The 19960-nt window shown below is 42.6% G+C and overlaps 1 protein-coding gene across 1 annotated transcript in view; it reads left to right on the forward strand.

The window, feature by feature from the left end:
- Positions 1 to 19960, forward strand: part of ptgfrnb (prostaglandin F2 receptor inhibitor b) — a 77783-nt gene that overhangs the window by 32380 nt on the left and 25443 nt on the right. Inside the window, exons 6-11 of the mRNA XM_086282791.1 lie at positions 5796 to 5942; positions 6021 to 6181; positions 6378 to 6498; positions 7447 to 7666; positions 7755 to 7942; positions 15523 to 15630. Of these exons, the coding sequence (XP_086138917.1) occupies positions 5796 to 5942; positions 6021 to 6181; positions 6378 to 6498; positions 7447 to 7666; positions 7755 to 7942; positions 15523 to 15630 (945 nt within the window). The remainder of the gene's footprint in view (positions 1 to 5795; positions 5943 to 6020; positions 6182 to 6377; positions 6499 to 7446; positions 7667 to 7754; positions 7943 to 15522; positions 15631 to 19960) is intronic.

Genomic DNA, 19960 nt, shown 5'->3' on the forward strand with positions numbered 1-19960 from the left:
TTTTACCTAGTGACTGCCGACAAACTCCAGGAACGAACTCACCAGCCAGTCAGGGAATACACACTTTTTTTTTTTTCATCGTGACCAGAGGTTGCATGACATTCAACACGCTGGACACCTGACATCACGCCAGAAACCTGATTAAATAATTAGCTCTTGGTCGATGTTCTATCAATTTCCATGGATGTTTTAAAGCAGGCTGTCCTCTGCCAATCTTTTTCAAATTTTCCTTTAACGTTTAACTTTATTGTAAAATTGCAGGAATTAAAACATGTATGTGATTCATTTGGAAAAAAGAAATGCAAATAAAGAGGACGTTGTGTTTCCTCAAACCGTGTTGATGCTGCCGAGTGTTTGTGTTGTGGGTGTCCGTAGCTTAGGGAAGTAGGGTTGGCTATCATTCTTGGGGATGGTGGTTTTAATTCCTGCCCACATGTTGAAGCTGATAAGCAAGACACTAAATCCCCAGTTGTTTCCAGCATATGTTTAAATTGGAGAAAAAGTAAGTAATTTTAAACGAGTAATGTTCCAGATTCATTTTAAGGATCTGAAAACTGTAATTAGTCTCTACTTTGTGTGTAAGGGTTGCGTGAATAAGAGAGTTAAGCTTGGTAAACTTTGTTTCGTACAGGATTAACTGTATGACTTTTTCTCCCCTAAGGAAAGTGTTTAAGATGCTTCCTGCTGCTTTCCGGCAGTTTCCTACACTCAGTGAAAATTTATCCTTCAGTAAAATGATAAGCAGCTAAATTAAGGAGGTTGTGCATGGCCACGGGATGCAAAAAGCTCCACTCTGTGGTTTTGTGATGTTTAGCATCTATAGAGTTAAGTGTCTGTCTTTCTAGCTGCAGAGCTTGAATGTTCATTCTCTGAACCCCTGCAGGTTTATTGTGCCCTGGCATGATTTTCACCTCGCCATCAGTTTGAGGTGTATTTGTCCAAAGTAATGTAAGCCCTCTTAGAGATTCAGTGTCTTAATACGAGTGTCTTATCCAACATTAGATTAGTAGTTGTTTGAGCTGTAAACGTGATATCAAAAGCACATCTGTTCAGTGTCAGCCCGCATTTTCCCTCCGTCCTGGGAGAAGTGCGCTGTGTTGACAGAAGGAGGGAATGGCTCAAGTGGCCCCCCCCCCCCCCCCCCCCCCCCCCCATTCATATCTGCTTTTCCCGTCTCTCTCACACACACACACACACACACACACACACACACACACACACACACACACTGTGTGCGCACGCTCCAGCGCAACAAGGGCGACTCACATGCCTCTGGTTGTTTTGACATCATAGAAACACTCCCGTTCGGTGAAACTGCTGAATCTGCTCTGGTTGAGAGTTTAACGCCGCTGCCCAGCTTAATGGCACAGTCACCGCCAAACTTCCCCAGCTAACCTCCGCTAGTCACTGCGGCTTTATCGTGGCTCACGGCCCACCTGTAACTGAGCTGAAGCAGGAAACGGTGACCAGACGCATTCCAGTTAAAGCCCAGCTCATCGAAAGAACAACACGCAGCACTTCTGAGCTCCAAGGAAACCTCTGCTGATGGCTGCACTTCCTTGTTTGAGCAAAGCTTCACTTTAATGGATTCTCGGATACATTTTCACAAACTGAAAACTTTGTAACAGCCTGTAACACTATATGCGTGTGCTTGTGCGTTAACTGGAGGTGAATCTCTGTGCTGGCTCCCACCTGATTCCTCGACATCACACATATAACGTTAAGTCTAAACTTAGACGCAGGAGCCACCTTAAGAGAGGGACTTAAAGCCATATTACAGTTTAAGATGTGAGAACAAAGTTTACAGCATATTGTATCTCTTAAGTCTTTTTTGTGCTCATGTTTTTGGTCTCTGCATTCTCCAGTCGCAAATCAAGATCTAAGGCTCCTTTATTTGTGTTGTACAATAAATTAGACAGGAAACTGCTGCTCAACACAGGATCTCCTCATAGTATAGATAAAAATAGAAATTTATAAGAAGGTAGATAAAACATGTAAATATTACAAAAAATGTTCTGAAGTCTAGTCATGTGCGTTCTTAATGTCCTGTATCGTCTGCCCAACGGCAGAAGTTCAAAAAGATGGTGAGCAGTGAGCGAGTCCTTAAAGATGTTTGTTGCTTTCTGAAAGCAGCAGGATGTGAAGATTTCAGGGCAGGTAGGAGAAATGTCTGATCCTTTCCTGGGAAATCGTTCGGTCAGTTCTAGAGATGATTCTGCTGGATTCTCCTCACTGTGAGTGAAGACACAAAGTTAGTCAAAGCCAACTGCAAAGGGGGGACCACGAAAACATCCGTAACAGACCTAATCAGACCTTTCAGTTACTGTCACCTGGCTAAAACTAAAGCTATGTACAGCCCCTGAGTAAGAGCCTCGTTATGAGCAAAGGGCCCAAGCAGTTACCTGTGTCTGGGCTTGACTGTCATGTTCCTTGATCTGTTCCTGGGGAGGTTTTTTAGTACGGTGGTCATTTGTCCCACTGAAGGATACTGCTGTCCCACAGCTCCTGGTCTCAGTGAATTTACTTTGTCCGTCAGTAATGTTATGGCTGATAGCTCTACTAATAAAAATGAATCTATTTGTTCATATTAAAATCAGTTGTTAGTTTTATGTGAGCTGAAAAATAACAATTGATGTGTAAAATAAAAAAAAACAGCACTTAGTGGTTTGTGAATCTGTCACCGTTGCTCTCACTGAAATCCAAAGAGTAACTTCTCGATGTGAACACATGCTGTGTGATGAAAGCAGTTTGTTGTGTTATTGACAATGACCTATTTTTCCTCGCTCTGCCTCCCAGATCCACACACTAATGGAGCCATTTTCTTCTTCTTAAAGCTTGTTTTACACAATTTTCTTCCCTGCTTAACTCTGCAGGACGCAGGATAACAGAAAGGAGCAATTTAGGCTGCCAGTCAGACTCAGCTTTGAGGACATGACTTCAGGTCAGAAGTGTGAAAAGCCTCTTTAACATGAAATCTATTTTTTCTTTGCTCTTCTTGCATTGAAACAAACTGCAGGATGACTGTGAATTGATGCTCAGTTTCATGCACACTGCATCGGTTTTCCATATTTAAAGCTTTTTCATAGTTGGAAAACTGTTGTTGGGCAATTTTTGTCATGTGGGTGAGATGACACGGAGAGTTAGTGGTTTAACCACAGTGTTTTAAGACTATTGATTAAATTAGTTTGCATTACTTATATAGTCAGCGGAGTAGGAAACTGATATCCCCTCAGCCCTGTGATGGACTTGTGAACCCCGCCTTTTGGATAGGCTTCAGTACCTCCAAGGGGAAACTAAGTTTGAATAGTGGGTAAGAAAATAGATGGATGGCTGGATGTTTCCTTAGCTGAAGCACGAGTTTCAGCCATGTTTTAGAAGTCTGAAGAAATCTGTCAGCGTGGCTCTGTGGGCTTAAACAGAAAACGCTGTAAAACTAATGAAAATAAGGCTACAAGTCCAAAATATGTCCTTCATATTCTCCAAAGGCGTTCATCGGGTCAGATTGGTGTCTTTTGTAGTCCTATTGTGACTCCTGGGCCTTAAGTTTGATATTCCCACTTTACGGTTTGGGTGTGTCGAGGCGCATCCATTAGATAATAAAAACTGAAGAGTTTGAAGTTTGGAGGTCGGGTTTCTAACTTGCCGTCGTGGTCCTGAGCCATCTTTGCAGTGTGGCGGCATGCTTTCTCCTTGGTATCTGTGCCATCGGCATGGGTGATTGTTCTAGGTGTGCTATTATTTTTAGGTGTTTGGCACATGATGGGGTGCTTTGTCAGAGTACTGGCCAGTGAAATGCCACAAGCAAACATTTCACTGTGGATCAATATCATCCACTATATCTGTCAGTGGTGTTAATGTTGTGGCTGCTCAGTGTATACCTACTGCGTTTAAAGCCTTGTGTCACAAGCTGCTGTACAGTATCGGAGCCCCTGAACTGGCGACGAGTGGTCATGTTACTCGACTAAATGAGGCAACATTTCGGTGTGGGAGAGAGCGTGGAGCGTGGCTAATTGGCAGAGGAGCTTCACACGTTCTCATTGATCAAAGTGTGTGTGTGTGTGTTTCACACCAGATGGTGACAGTGCATGAGTCAGTGTGTGTGTGCGTATGACGTCCAGCTGACATCATGCAAACCAACTCCTTTGCCAAACACACCCAAGCCCATGCACTTGATTTCTTACATTTTTGGCTGCGTGTTTGTGTGTCTGTGTGTGTGTGTGTGTGTGGTATAGTGGCATCTATTGGTATGCTGGCACACTTTGGGATGTATCAGGAACTACTTTTATATACTGTGTGTGTGTGTGTGTGTGTGTGTGTGTGTGTGTGATTTCTCACGGTTAAGCAGGTGGAAATCTTGTTGTGCGTTTCCTGTTCACTGACGCGTAAAGGTGCAATCTGGATGCCTGACTGAGAGGACCTGCCTCCCCACCTACACACACACTATTAATGCTTTGATACCCACCTCATCTCACACAGTTAACGGTGTTATTTCTGCTCTATTTCTGTCATCTGGCTCAGTCACCTAACTCTATTTAAGGAAGAAATCACCTAAAAGAGAAAAAAAAGGAGGATTCACTTTGCATGTGTCTGGTGATGTCAGACTGTTAATGTGACCTAGGACTGACTGATGAAAGCAATACCCGGCTGGGTTGGGAATAATGTCTCTCGAGGCAGCACAGTAACTCAATTTCTGGCATTATCATCGAGGAGCTGTTCAGCTGTCAGGGTTCTGATTCTCTTCTTAAAAGAAGTGCTCATTTCAACCCTGCTGACAACGAGGATAATTAAAAACTCCACGTAGCCCGTCTCCTGCTGTAGATTTTGTATGTGTACACTTAGATCTATGTTATGTGGTCATGGCCATTAATCTGCCGCCTTCTAGGCTGTTTGCCGGTAAACTTAATTGCCATTCTAAGTCTGACCACTTAATTATGCCAGTTGCACCATCTGGGCTTGAGGCTTCTTTTCAGTCGACCATACTTTATGTATCGAGTTTAAAACAAGGACAGGATATATTTTATATAACAAGAAGCGCAAACCTCTGCAAAGTCAGCTCACTGTCCGAACAGCGTTTACTTTAAAGGCAATAGTATTGTGTTTTCAGTTTTAAATAGCTCTGTTATCACTTTGACGATGTATACCACATCACGTCTCTAAGTTTTGAGGCTTTTTTTTTTGTCAGTTTTCAGGTAATAAATCATGAAGTTGACCTTTAAGACCTTGGTGGATGGATGCCAAATTTTAATGGATTATTAACGTGGTCCCATTTTACACCAAGTTTTATCAGAATTCAGTAAAAGCTTCTCGAGCTATCCCGTTTACAGACAGAATGATAAACATGCAAATGCTACTAAAAACACAATCTCACCAGGGTGCATCAAAAAGAATCATCCAATTTCAAGAAGCTATATTTTTTAAAGTAATGGACATAGAAGCTTGTGTATATTTTAAAATGAGCACAAGAGCTCTGTGCAGGCCAGTCAGGTTTATCTGTTTCTTTATGGGCTAGGCTTTTGTTCAGGTTGAATGATGCTTGGATGGAACTTCACATTTGCAGTTGCTTATTTCTTATAGTCTGCTGCCATAAAGCTGTGGTTCTTTCCTTGTGCCTTTCCTGAGGTTAAATTGAAAGCATGGCAGTTCAAACTGATAAAAATTAATTGGGTAAAAAGTACTGCAAATGAGTTTAAAACCCAAAAGGACCAGAGTTATCAGACCACCCAACCTCATTTAAAGTTTTCTATTCCGTACTGACACCCAGTTTAATTTTATGCTGCCTCGCTTTTTCACCACAGAGCCGAACTTCACGCTGACCCTCGTGGCTGAAGTCAACCCCCAGACGACAGCTGAGCCAACAGAACTCGCCTGTCGCGTCACCAACATTGCCAACTTACCTCTTGGAGGCCGACTGGGCGTCAGCTGGGAGCACACATCGCTTCCTGGTATGTTTAATTCAGATTTACTTTAGAGAAGTTTTTCCACAGAATCACTCAATTTTTAAATTGTTCTGATACCGGCAGGGTTAGGGGGCGATCCTCAGACCTCACATCCCATTGGTTCCTTGGATGCTAATGGCAACCTGCTTCCGGGGTCGATTTATATGGAAAGGATGAAGAGCGGTGCGTTAACGCTGAGCAGAGTCCAGCCCAACACGTTCAAGCTGCGAATCCTCCGCACACAGGTACAGTTTTACATGCTGTGCAGCTAAACGTTGCCCTGCAATAATTTTAAAGTCTTATTGGAATCCTGAAAACGATGAAGTGCTATGAGGCTAAATTGTGGTTAAATGAGTATAAAGTGATGGAAAGAGTAAATGGCAGTCAGGTGTCGATAAAGGAACTCGGAGGCATTAATGGGCATTCATTTTCGCTCTGCAGGAGATCGACATGGGCCAGTATGTTTGCAGTGTGTCTGCTTGGAGCGTCAACAGCCAGGGAGACATGGTGAAGACCTCTGAGAACAGAAGCTCGCCGCTGACTGTGCGATGGGACACCAAGCGTAAGAAAGCTTTTATTATGACTTAGATTCTTGATTCACTGGCATTAGTAATCAGAAAAAGCATGTAGATCTTTATTCTTTCTAGCTTTTATCTGCTGGTCAGTGGGGCTAATGTTATTATTTTTAATTAAAAGAATGTGGAGAAATTGCTGTGCCGCATCTATTACAAAAGAATCATAAACCGTTGTGATATAGTCGAGGCTTACCAGCCTCAAAATTATTACAACAAATTGCCTTTTAATTCAGTGTGACTTACCAAAAACATATGAAAGTAGCAGAAACGAGTTTCTTTTCTGTAACTGAGACTTCCACTTTTGTGGATGTGATTCTGTGTCACATGCAGATAAAAAAACTGAGCTTTGTATCAGTGTTTTGGCAAAATTAACAGTATACCTGCCTGTGTGCGTGCACAAATGTGCCCGGTCAGTGAGATACTTAATGAGGTGTTTTTGGAAGAAATACAGAAAATCCAAACTCAGATTCGTGATTCAGAAAACTACTCATGCACTGCCAGGCTGCCACAGTAGCTTCACTGCTGAGTTTCATGAATAAATGTTAATGTGTCCATATCGTTTATAGACTTTACAGAAGAATCCCACAACAGACCTCCTTTTGTCTCAGCTTCACTGTCACAGTACACACACACACACACACACACACACACACACACACACACACACACACACACAGACATTCACTTCCTCCCTATTTGAGATCTACATGTTGAACTTGGTGACCATAATTTAGCTGATTGGGCTGTGATGTAATTGCAGTGTGCTGCGCGTGTATGTGTGTATGGGTCTGCTTTGAATGAGTCACAGTTCATAGTCTAAGTACTTATCACTTCCCGTTGACCCCTGTCAATGGTGGGGACTTCCCCCTGTCTGTGATGGTTTGAATGACGCTCTTCTTAGAACTAAATGATTGAACGGCCGCTTCTATTTCCAGGTCCGATTGTGAATGTGGTGGCTAAACGCATCCGTGAGGCATCAGTAGGAGGCTCTACCTTTGAATTGGGCTGCAGTGTCACCACTCAGAACATTGGTGATGCGGGGTACTCTGTGCTCATCCAGTCTCAGGACAGCTTGGACAGCACCGTGAGGACCATCATGACTCTCAGCCCGGACAATGTCGTACAGCACGGAGGAGCCACAGACCCAAACAGGAGGTACACATGAACACATTTAAGTAACAAACTGCAGTTTCTTGTTTTATATTGAGACATATAAAACAATTTCTTTTGACTGCTTACTCAGAGACAATCTGGTTCTGACCAAGTCGGGTGCGGCAGAGTTTCGGTTTCGCCTGGCAGGTGTCCAGCTGTCCGACAGAGGTTACTACTGGTGTGACGTCACTGCATGGACGAAACAGCAGCCGGGACAGGCTTGGACTAAAGCCAGCAGCTCAGAATCAAATAAAATCAGGATAAACTTCCTGGAAAATGGTGAGTTTTCCAAAATTTCCACCCTCCTCTATCTGAAGTGGTTTTCTGACGATCTCCCCTTCAAGGTTGCGTCATTGGGCAGCCTGCAACACTTTTACAATGGCTGCTGGTTGTAGGTTTCTCTTGTTCTAACCCTTGTACTGTATGTCTGCGATGCGCACTGCATGTCCAAAGTTGTTTTCTCTTTAGAGAAGAGGCTAAAGTAATATGGAGCCAAATCTGGCGAGTAGACCATGTGGTTAGGCTATGAAAGGCGTTTATATAAATTATATAGCCTGTTTTTAAACATTACAGTCAACAAGCTTTACACGATCGAATCCAAGAACAAAAATGAAATAACTTCTTAAGTTAATCAGTTTAGCTAGATGTAGCTAAAGCCAAAATATGGTTAGCAAAACTAAGGTTGTCAACCATCATTATACCAAGTTTTTTCACATAGGTTGAAGTCTTCAGTGCCCCAAGAGACAAATGTAATGAATCAATAGGAATCATTTAGTAGAGAGCCAGATAGATCAGGGTATCATCTGCATAGATATGTTAACCTGCCTTGTATACCTGAAAGTATCACTAAAAGATCAAACAAAAGGGGACCAAGGATTGATCCCTGCTGGACTCCACATGGCGTTACGTTTTTGTCTGATTCATAAGCATCAATGGAGACAGAATAAATAATCCCTACCTTGAGAGTATGATCGTATACCATGCATGAACACTCCCTGTAAATGGTAAATGGTCTGTATTTTGTATAGTGCTTTACTAGTCCCTAAGGACCCCAAAGTGCTTTACATATCCAGTCATCCACCCATTCACACACACATTCACACACTGGTGATGGCAAGCTACATTGTAGCCACAGCCACTCTGGGATGCACTGACAGAGGCGAGGCTGCCGGACGCTGGTGCCACCGGGCCCTCTGACCACCACCAGTAGGCAACGGGTGAAGTGTCTTGCCCAAGGACACAACGACCGAGACTGTCCAAGCCGGGGCTCAAACCGGCAACCTTCCGATTACAAGGCGGCCTCCCAACTCTTGAGCCACGATCGCCCTGTAGGACCCAATCAAATTTTCTAACCTGTCAGATGGTGTGTTAGGATGTACAGTATTGAATGCTAACATTACCAGGGTACTCAGTTTGCCTGAATCTGTATTCAGGCTGGTATCCGTTATCTTCAGGAGGGTGCTTTCTGTGCTATGATGTTTGTAAAAGTCTGATTGCAAGATTTTAGAATAATGTTAGATAATTATGAAACATACTAGGATCCAGGTTTCTCTTTTTCAAGTGAAACTGCAGTCCCAAAGGAAGACTGTGTTAGTGTGGCCAAAATAAGCCCTTTGTTTTCAGTGGGCTGTGTGCCGACACACGCTACAGTTCTGGCCATCTCAGTCAAATGTCCTTCCTCAGTTACTTCAGAACATTACAGCAGAGGATCTACATTAAATCTGTCCTGCGGGATGGATTCACTGTGGACAGCCCTGTGAATATAAACAAGGATGAAGAAAACCCAAAGAGCATGCTCCTGGCTTGGACGCTGAAGGCTCTGACGCCTGCTATTTGGTCTCAAATTCTGAAGACCCACCTCTTATTACCAGAGCTGATTCTCGTTGTGAAAGCTGAATCATTTTGAAACAGGAGTTCATGCTCAAGTTTGATGAAATGGCAAAAATGCAAGAGGTCAGAACAGGACCCTTAGAGAGCGATTTACAACAGGCAATCAGATGGCAGGTGAGACATAACTCTGATTGCTGCCTGTACAGAAAACTCTTGATTTCAAGCGTACGTCTGCCACTGCGGTGACTGAAGGGGCTCAAAGCGGCTGTTAAAACTTAGCAGCAGAGTTTCATTTCAGTCACCCTGGAGGACGTCACTGTGTGTTTGCTGAGGAGGCCTGAGTTTATGCTTTGAGATAAACTTTACATGTGAATTTAGAGTCGAAAAAACACTAAAGAACCAGCAGCTGCTCCTCTGTTTAGCACAGGATGACAGAGTTCATGTTAAACCTCCACCCTAATTGCGCCCTTTTACTCGTAGGTGGGTTTTTTCTCACTTGTGTTGCTCCTAAGGCTGTATTTGTTTTGTAAGACACCGTCTCATTTAATGAAACCTCCTAAAAGCAGCCTTTATGCAAAGTGCATAATTTAATGCTAAATGGTGATAAAATATTTTCCAAGCACTGTAGTGAAATTCATCAATAATAGAGCCGTTGTCTAGTCTTTCGATCACTTATTCACTTTCATAACAGTGGGAACAAATACCAGCGAATAAATTAATATTAAGGCCTTGCAATTATCCTGGAAATCTCAAAGTAGCTGTCTATTTATAGAAATGTGTAAGCATCCGTGTTCTGTACATCCCTCTACACAAAATAAATACACATCCTCCTCCCACACAGTGTTAATAATGAGCAACATAAATTCCCTAAAAATGTGCGGTGATAAAGATACTCTCACACACACACAGATACACACCTTAAGCCCTTTGACGCCCACCACAGCCACTGGCCTACTTAACTTTCTTTGATCTGGGAAGTAGGAGACAGGAGAAACAGGAGCGTCAGAAAGGGAAGGAGGGAGGCAACAAGGAAGACAATGTGAGAGAGGTGGTAAAGTGGACTGAGAAGGAGGAAAGTGCAATGGGTGAGGCAGAGAAATAGAAATGGAAACAATGTGGAGAGCAGCTGAGGCAGTATCAGGGCCGGCTGGGGGGTTGGCGTGGAGGTATGCATCACCAGAAGAAGGAAAGTTGCCAAAAAGAGGATGAAGGGAAGATGAAAGTCAACAATAACAAAAGGTGGAGAATTTTAGAGAAAGGACAATGATAATAAAGTGATTAACTGTGTTAAATCAGTGAAAATTACAAACGTGTGGCTGTCTGTTGCTAATCTATTTCTATCTGCATACATGTTAAACAGAAATTAGCTGCTTACACTGAGAATCCAGTCAGAACCTCACAGATCTGAAAGAGAAATTCAGGAACTCCCCTACAAATGGTGACGTAGTTGCTAGAGGTGGGAATCACCAGACACCTCGCGATGTGATATTATCACAATACTTCTCACTTCAGGTTTAACATTTGTGATATGGTGACTGAAACATATATTATATAACCAGAATACAAGCAGCTGAGTTAAGTCCCCTCGAGTTCTGCTTATTGATACGCTCATTCAGATTGATGGCAACATGTCGGCAATCTGTCTGCATCTATAATTTAGCAATCATTTGGAAACCTTCGTATCTGTAACACAGAGATTTCCCACGTGGGATCAATAAAGTATCTATCTAGCGATGTAATGTTCCATATATGAATTGATAACCCTGTGTAAAAGCTAACCATCGCAGCTGAAAAATGTGAAAAACACCAGTTTGTCTAATGGCCACTTAGAGGATGTTTCCAAAACTCAGCCTGTCTCCATAGTTCCTAAGTAAAATGCCCATATTAAGATAAAACCATAAATGTATACAACATAAAGTAGTAGCTTTAGCATCATCACTATTTCTCCTGAGTAAACTCAGCCTGCGTTTGTGGTTTTGATGCCTTTTGGAGCATCATAACACGGTTATATGCTCTGTGGTGCAGATGGTCCAAGAAGTCTGTTCTCCGGTTTTGGTGAGTGAAGCTTTAGTATGTCATTTGTATGTTACTTAGCACTAATTAGCAGTCTGTGTCATCCACCCATATATCATTTAATGCACCATGCTAACCTTGCTTGTTAGCATTAGCTGATCACGAAGTCCTCCAACATCTCATGCAGCAACATTTTCCTCTAAAAAATAAATAAATAAATGAAATATGATCGTAGCTTTGATGCTAAAGTCAAATATAGGTCACATTATGGTGGCTACTTCCATCTTTTATATACAGCTAATAAGTAACCACACGTAGAACCTGCTTATGCAAAAAATACAGATAAAAGATGCTGCCATGAAATTAGGAACCATTACATTTATGAGTGAATGAGCTACCGTGAGGAAATTAGAGCATGGAAATCCAAAGCACAGTTTAGATGACAACTTCAAGTTACTGTTTGTGGGCAAAAAGATTAGGAAGTCTTCTCAGGGGACATAATATTTAGTTTGAAAGCAGACGCCACCACCTGGAGTAAGTCGCACATCTTTGTTAAAAGACTGGATGAAACATTTTTAATCGTGTGCGAGAGACGTTTGGTGACAGCAGAGATGCTCTGAGGCTGCAGGAGCGAAGAAGTGAAAGATGACAGCAAATTGGAAAGGAGAAGATGAACTGAAGACTGTCTTCTGTCTTTCTCTGGGGAGGGCAGGAACCCTTGAGCTTTACTTCCCTTTTTTTTTCTTCTATCACACTGTTTTTACCTTCTTCGTTCCTTCCACCACCCCTTCCCTCTCTCACCCCTGCTGTCTCTCCCTCCCTCCCTCCCTCGCTCTCTGAGACAACTTCAAAGTGAAGCCCTTTGGCCAATCAGCCAGCTGCAAAGATCTGCACCACTGCTTTCCTTTTCTCTCTCTGCTTGCGTGCGTGTGTAATCTTTCAAGTGTTCGAGCGCGTGTGTCCGAGTTGAACATTTTGAGTTGACCCCACACAGAGCAACACACACGCACACACTCCCACACTAACAGCAATCAAGCTTCAAGCAGAGTGGTTTTCAAGAACCCCTTACACTCGCCTTGGGGGACGGAAGCGCTGTGCACTCGTCGTTGTTGTGTGTGTGTCGAGTGCATCCACAAACTGGCAAGCCTCCCATTGTTCCAGCTGTATCTTCAATGTTTCAGACGTGCTGTGGTATTTCTGCCTTGCACGGGGATCTTCTGCGAGGAGGTATATGGAAATGCAACGTCTCAACAGCACAGTCACTGTTTAATAATTCAGCCTTTAAGTGATTTTAACCGTTAAAATTAAGTGAGAAGTATATAAGTATACGAAAAAAAAAGTGGTATCTTCTATAAGAAACAATGTCCCCATTTCAGACATGACCTTTTCTTTTGTGAAAGTCTTCATTAGTAGAGTCTGGCTCTGATCCCAGAGTGAGATAGAGGAATGAGCTAAAAGGAGAACTTTAATGTCCACCTTTACTGGGACACATTCCTAAACTCAATCATTCATCGTTTATTAGAAGGTTTTAAGTTAAATCCGTGTCATCCAACATATCATTTGTCCTCTCATGACAAGACCATCCATGGCACAGAGTGATGAGCACGTGCTTCCTAATACAAACATCAGCGACGTAAAGGAATTTTAAGGCCAGGCGTTCTTTGGACTTGCATATAGATCACCAGTGGCAAGACTTAAACATGTCTTAGTATTTTCATAATGTTTATGCAGCTGGAGTGCATGCATTATACAGTATGCTACTCATGACAGCATGGGGAGTGCAGACTTCTGAGGGAAAACTGTCAGAACATTTTAGATTTTACGAGAAATGGCTCCAAGGTCTCACGACTGTAGTTATTCCCGGGCAGTTTTTTTTTTTTTCCTTTTCTCCACACGATCAAATTAATTTGTACGTCACTTTTCTTGTTTTGCAACCCAATCAGCACTACACTTTAAGACACAAATTCACCACAAATTATGTTGTCCAAGGATAGGGATCATGTTTGCTAATATCTGAATGAATCCTTATTTTTTTTCTATGATGATCCCAATTCTTCCATGTGTTGGTTTCCAGGCATAGAATCACACAGGCTTAGATCTGGTTACCAACTATCTGGGGTTAACTGGTCCCAAAGGACACATCTATATTTCCTGACCGGTTGCCAGTGGTTGCTATGAAATTGATTGCTAAAGCCCCGTTCACATAGGAATAGAGCCCGGTCAGTAACCACCAGGTCCTGCTCGTCGAGTGGTGGCTAAACTGTGAAAAGCATGATGAAAACTGGAAGCAGAGACTTTTTTTGCCTTCAAAATAAAAGTTTTACCTTTTGGAAAATATTGGTAGCAGCAATAAGGCACAGCTTTTACTTTGAGGGTGAGCGTTCAACGTTTCCTGTTTGCTTTGCTGTTTTTCCAAGTTTCATTACAGCTCAGTGGGGTACAGGCAGCTGGTCAGGGAATAAACATTTCGCTATTGAAACCAATTGTTGCAGATGGTCGCTAAACGCACTCTAGGCTAGTAAATGCATCTCTGGGACATATACTTACCTTCTTATTGGCAATTAACCAAACAGTAATTCGTATTATTTGTCGGATTATTGCAACTTGGATTTGAAGCTGCACAGAAAGGTAACACTCTTCTTGGCACCCACCTTTCGTTGAAAGTGGACACACGCCTAAGAAGAACTTAAGGCTGTGTAAAATCTTACAGTTGTCATGAAAAAGGGGAAATTGACTGTAGCTTTCTTACTTTCTTACTTTTATTTTTTGTACCTGGCTTTAAAACTGCTTTTTAATGCTGCAAAGCAGTTTAACATGGGAGTCTGTGGGGATTAACTCAGCAGGGACCCTCATAATTCAGCAGACCATCTGCACATATTTTAAAAGTATCCAGAACAGAGTGAGGAGCGGTGAGGGGGCGGGCAGACTGTCAGGTTAAGCGCTCCTGTGTGAGGCTTCCATCGAGGCCTAGCGTGGACCTTGACCTGCTGAACCTACTCATAGATTTCAAGACTCGATGAACGTTCGAAATCTGAAACTAGATCCTGGTTCAAGACCCAGACACATATTTTTCTTTATCTCATCCCTGACTGAGAGTTTTTCTCACAGATTAGCTGCCACTCTGAACTGTATTTAAAGACTTACCTGACTGAGGTGCAGGTGAGAATTCCCACGTCTTGCGCAGTCTATTAAGACATTAGCCGGTCTTTAACCTGCCAGCTCCCTATTACAAAGTCAGTGTGATGCCAGATTGGTCCGATTTGCAAATCGTGCTGTGTGTGGTGCATCATTCATGCTCCAACTGCTTCAGAAAAACACCGTCTCCACTTCGACACAGTTTCTGAAGCAGACTACATTCTGCTCCATGTGAGAGAGATCCTGATCTACAGCTCCAAAAGGTTTCACATGTAAAAAATGGCTTTTCACTCCTTCCTTCCACTTAGACGCATAGCATGCAAAAGCAGAAATTACTTGTTAGTAAACTAATTTTAAACATAACCCGAAAGAGCCTCAAGCGTTTTCCTTTTTTCTAACGAAACGGCCCAAAGCCAACCTGAAAACTTCATTGGGTTGCAGAATATAAAGCCATTAAGGTGTCAACACTGAAGGCACACTTGAAATTGTAGCTATAAATCTTTATAGTTGAGGGCTTTGTTAGCCTTGCAGCAGCGGTTCCCTTTTACAAATTTATAGCGGGTGCCGAGCTCTGGTTTTGAGCTACCATCTGCTTTAGCTACAGTGCTGCTGTTGATTTCAGCATATCAGAGAACCCGCAGACTGTGACTTTAAAGCAGTATTTATCATCTGAGGGCTGAACTATATTTTCTCCCCGCAAGCTCACATCTACTGTCTTTCCTCAGGGACCCGAATGCCGAATTATCGTATATGTAGGTTTAAAAGCAAGCCTGTGTTTGAACGAGCCCTTTTGATCTCAGCAGAGTTTCTCTGATGTTTGTTGTCTGTGTCAAATGTCTCTTGAATAAAGCTCATTTGAACCGATGTGCTGGCGTTTGCAGGCCCATCCTTCTCCATCGCCATCAAGTCGGACGATAGCAGCGTTTATCCGTGGGAAACGGCAAAGATGGAGTGCTCGCTCAGCGTCTCCGGATCCTCGCCAAAGACTGGTACAGTGCACACACACACACACAGCATATATGGAGGTACTGTATGTGAGGTTTTCTCACGTGCACTCATAAATCACGATCTGCAACTGTTGCAAGCTCTTTTCATCTTTTTCCACGCATGCATCGAGACACTGCTGCAGCTCCCACATGTGCAAATTCATACAAACGTTTCCTTTGCCTTCTTCACCTGTCAACCTGTCAGCAGCAGCCTTAATAAGAATGATGTGATGATTAAGAGTTCTGCATTCTTTCTCTTTCCTTTGTGGTTTTATATTCGGGGCTTGGTTACTTGGTGCACTGTACTAACATTTCTATCCAGGCTGCTTTCACTCATATAGACTTTGAGGTCCGTACTGTTAGGTTTCAGTTTCTTCTGATATGAGAAACCACAGGTTAAAAAGGGGGAAACGGTAAACAATATTGTGTCACATCAGAACGCCAGAATGAAGGGTTTGCTTTCAGTTAGGTGGTCTAACCAGTGCTGTGACTCAAAGCAGCAACCTTGCCAAGTTTGTTGAATTTGCAAAGAACAGCCCAGCCTTCCTACCATCAGGTCAAAATCTGTAATCCTGTGACACAGACTGTCATTGAGTTCATGCATACAAATTCAATTATTGGTGGGCAGGTTAATTATTTAATCAGCAGAACATGAATCAATAACAGCTTCAACACACTGTTATGTTCTCTTCTTCCAGTCTCTTCAAGTGTGAGGACTTTCCACCCACTGTGGCAGCTGCACCTTATCTTAAATTGGCTGTGGTTAATTAAATTGCCATACACAAAGCATACACTGTATATAAAAGATGGACACGATGGCCTGAAAAGTAAGGCCTAGATTATACTCCATTGCTCCATGACACAGAGAAGGAGTAAGTCTGTTATACTTCTTTGAGGTCAACTTTGAGTCTCCCTGGTGTGCGCTCATAGAAAATCCACACGGTCACAGACAAACAGTCACACGGACATCCGCAAGAACCCTCGGGCTTATTGTCCGATGATGGAATTTCCATGATTGGGTCCTTAGTGGACCCTAGTGCACCCTAGTGCACACTAACAGACTCGCAGAAAGTGTAATCCCGACTTAAAGAGGACACCTTTACTACTGCTTTTGCCCAGCAGGGTGCGCTACCACTGGTTGAAAAATGCTGCCCAATTATAAATATAATATAATAATATACAAATATTCCACATGATGCACTTGATGTTTTTGTGTGTGTGTGTGTGTGTGTGTGTGTGTGTGTGTGTGTGTGTGTGTGTGTGTGTGTGTGTGTGTGAGAGAGAGAGAGAACCGGTAAAATTATTCCTGGGATGATAAAACTCTGAGCCACTGACGCAGTGCTGGTAGTCTTATTATTAATCCAGTAATCAGTGAGCTTAATTATTAGACTCGACGCCATCATAACGTCTGTTTTTCCGCAGAATGTTGATGTGCAGCTCCTTTAAAGGCTTACAGACACACACTAACTCATACACTACTGCACTTGAGCACACGCACACAAAGACACCTGCACGTGAACATCAGATCTACCTCATCCAGGAAGTGCTGTCAGAAGTCTTGTTTTTTTCTGTCTTTTTTTGGCCTCCTGCTCATGTAAGAAAACCTTCCAAGAAAACAGCTTAAAGGCTATTTTATGCCTTAGTTTGCTCGTGTGTATACTTCATTTCATTGGCAGCCTGTCCAGGGTGTACCCTGCCGCTCACCCTGTGACATCTGGGATGGGCTCCAGCCCCCCAGCGACTCTGAAAATGATAAGCGGATGAAAATGGATGGATGGGTGGATTAGTGCATTATTTATTTATTCATTTTTGCATTTAGAAAAGTGTTTTCTTTAAATCTGATTATTGTGTGGCCTGTAAATACACCAAACCCTTTAGTTATTTTGAAACGCTGTTTGCAGACTATTAAAATTTCTAAGAATATACATTTGATAGCTGCAGAGTAGACTGAACATACTATTAATTTATACATGTTTTAGTCGCATGTTTTAAGCTGTAAACTGGTCGTATGAGTATATGCAATAGAAGTTAAATAGAATTTATTATTTCCATTACTGTACATGTACAATGTTCTGTGACACTGGAAAGTCCCCATAGCACACCAATGGATGCCTCCTGTGGGAACCATCTGTAGTATAACACACTACTTCTTTCTTCTCTCGGTCCATCTATATCTCCGTCTGCCTCGCCCCCCCCCCTCCTCCGTCTCTCTTTCTCCATCACTCTAAACATCCATTCATCTTACGCCCTCCTCTTCCTCTTCACTCTGTACTCTTTAACTTGAACACATCACACGACGGTGCGCATAACTCACCACCTCGCTCGGCCCAGCTGTCACTGTTTCCCTCCGATTTCTCTTTGCGTCCTTCCTGCCCCGTCCAACATGCGTTTTCTATATTATATCCACATAGTGAGCTGATAAAGCACAGATGGATAGTTAATGCTGCGTTTTAACAAGCAGAGCTAACAAACAGAGATGAATACAATTTCTTTTCTTTTTTTTAATCCAGTTTTTACAGCCAAACATGATTATTTTTGCGCCTGTGTCCTTGTAGGTGTGCATATGCGTAAGCATTAACACAGATGTGTAGAGCTGCAGGGATTGTGGGGGGTTTGCACCAGGGAGCGGAGCCTTCCTCTCCATGACAGCTGATAAAGATGCTACACGTGGATATTGATGTGTTCATTGTAGGAGGAGAGAGAGTCAGGAAAAGCATGTTGTGCACATAAAATGGTTTATGTTCTGCTGTTGGCCGTTAGCCTTCCTCAGACAGGCAGTTTTAACGTTTAAGAATAAATACTGTATGTGGCCATCAAGTCAAGAAGTCTCTTTCCGTTAAAGCAAGTCACCTGGATTCACTAAGGAGTCAGCTGGTGACGACATTTCAACCGTTTCAAACTAACATACGCCTAATTAGCTAGCTAATAGCTTCAGTTAGCAAAAATCTGTCATTTCACAGAGTAAAAATAGTTCAGTTTTTTTACTTTTATCATGAGTATCTCAGTAGAGTAAGAGGCAGAAGTTTCAGAGATAAAAAAAACTGTCTCTAAGCTCGTTTTCTTTTCTTTTTTTCTGCCATCACGATGGCGAACGTTTCCTGATTTGTGCTTCCTGTGGCCGGGGTTTAAGTTAAACTGTAACTAACGGGCTCAGTGCTAATTGCAAATCATTTGTCACTTCAGCATTTGTGTGTGCTGTGCAACGCTACGGCAGTAGGAACCGGCTGAATTACTTGGGCATTTCTGTATCGGTGATCATGCTCTCAGCGCAACATCTGGTTCCACTTTGTGCATGAATGAAGGCGCTTTGAGTCACACTTTGCTCTGCAAGTAACATTTGGTCTGAAAATCGCTCTCATTCAGCACCTGATCGGCTTTCATTTGTTCCCTCTTTTATTTATTTCTGTTTTCTGACGATCGCAGTGGGTTTGTGAAACAGCTGGCAGGTTGTAGCAGATGTGACTCAAACAGGAGTGAAGGGCGGAGTGCGTTTTACGGCTGCGGATTAACGTAGCACAGCTGGAGCGGTTCTTTATCATATATGAAATACATGTTTATTAATGAACTAACAGGTTATATACATCCAGGGGAAGTATACACCCACCAGTCACTTTATTTAGTACACTTTGTCATGAAGAATTAAGCTAGCTACCTTCACAACTGTCTTAATTCTTCATGGCACAGATTCAAGAAGGTGACGGAGGTTTGGTCCATATTCACGATGTGAATTTCCTGTTTCACCACATCCCAAAGGTGCTCTATTTGATTTAGATTTGGTGACTGTGGAGGCCATCTGAGTACAGTGGAGTTATTGTCACACCCACGAAACCCGTTTTGGGACATCACACATTATCCGGCTGGAATCATGATTTCATGTTGTGTATACAATTCTGACCTTAACATCTAGTTGAGTTTAGAGCTCATCAGACCAGGCAGCGCTTTTCCAGTTTTCCAATCTCCAATTTTGCCCATCTGCTTACAGGTTTGACACGCTGTCCATTCAGAGATGCTCTTCTGCACAATTTGTCAATAACAAATGTATATTTGAGACAGCTTGGCCATGCTGGTTGGATTTGTTTTCCTCTCAGACTAGTTTCTGTGAAGGTTAGAGAGAGTTGGACAGATTTAAATGCACAGACAAAACACCGAGCTGTATCAGTTCATGTTTGATCTTTGAACGCTTGCTATAAATAGGCATTTTTCTGGGTAATAACACGTGCAGTTATATCATTGTACGTATCGCTGCGGATGATCATGTGACCATAGAGTTCTTCTGTGATCTAGCTAACCACAAACACTGTTTATATTTAGGGGTTAAACGACTGTGACAGGC

The sequence above is a fragment of the Aulonocara sp. 'chitande type north' Nkhata Bay genome, linkage group LG23 (assembly GCF_057382095.1).
Source record: "Aulonocara sp. 'chitande type north' Nkhata Bay isolate Kocher_YH1m ecotype deep benthic linkage group LG23, A_spYH_male_GT1.1, whole genome shotgun sequence".
In the NCBI taxonomy this organism is placed as follows: domain Eukaryota; kingdom Metazoa; phylum Chordata; class Actinopteri; order Cichliformes; family Cichlidae; genus Aulonocara; species Aulonocara sp. 'chitande type north' Nkhata Bay.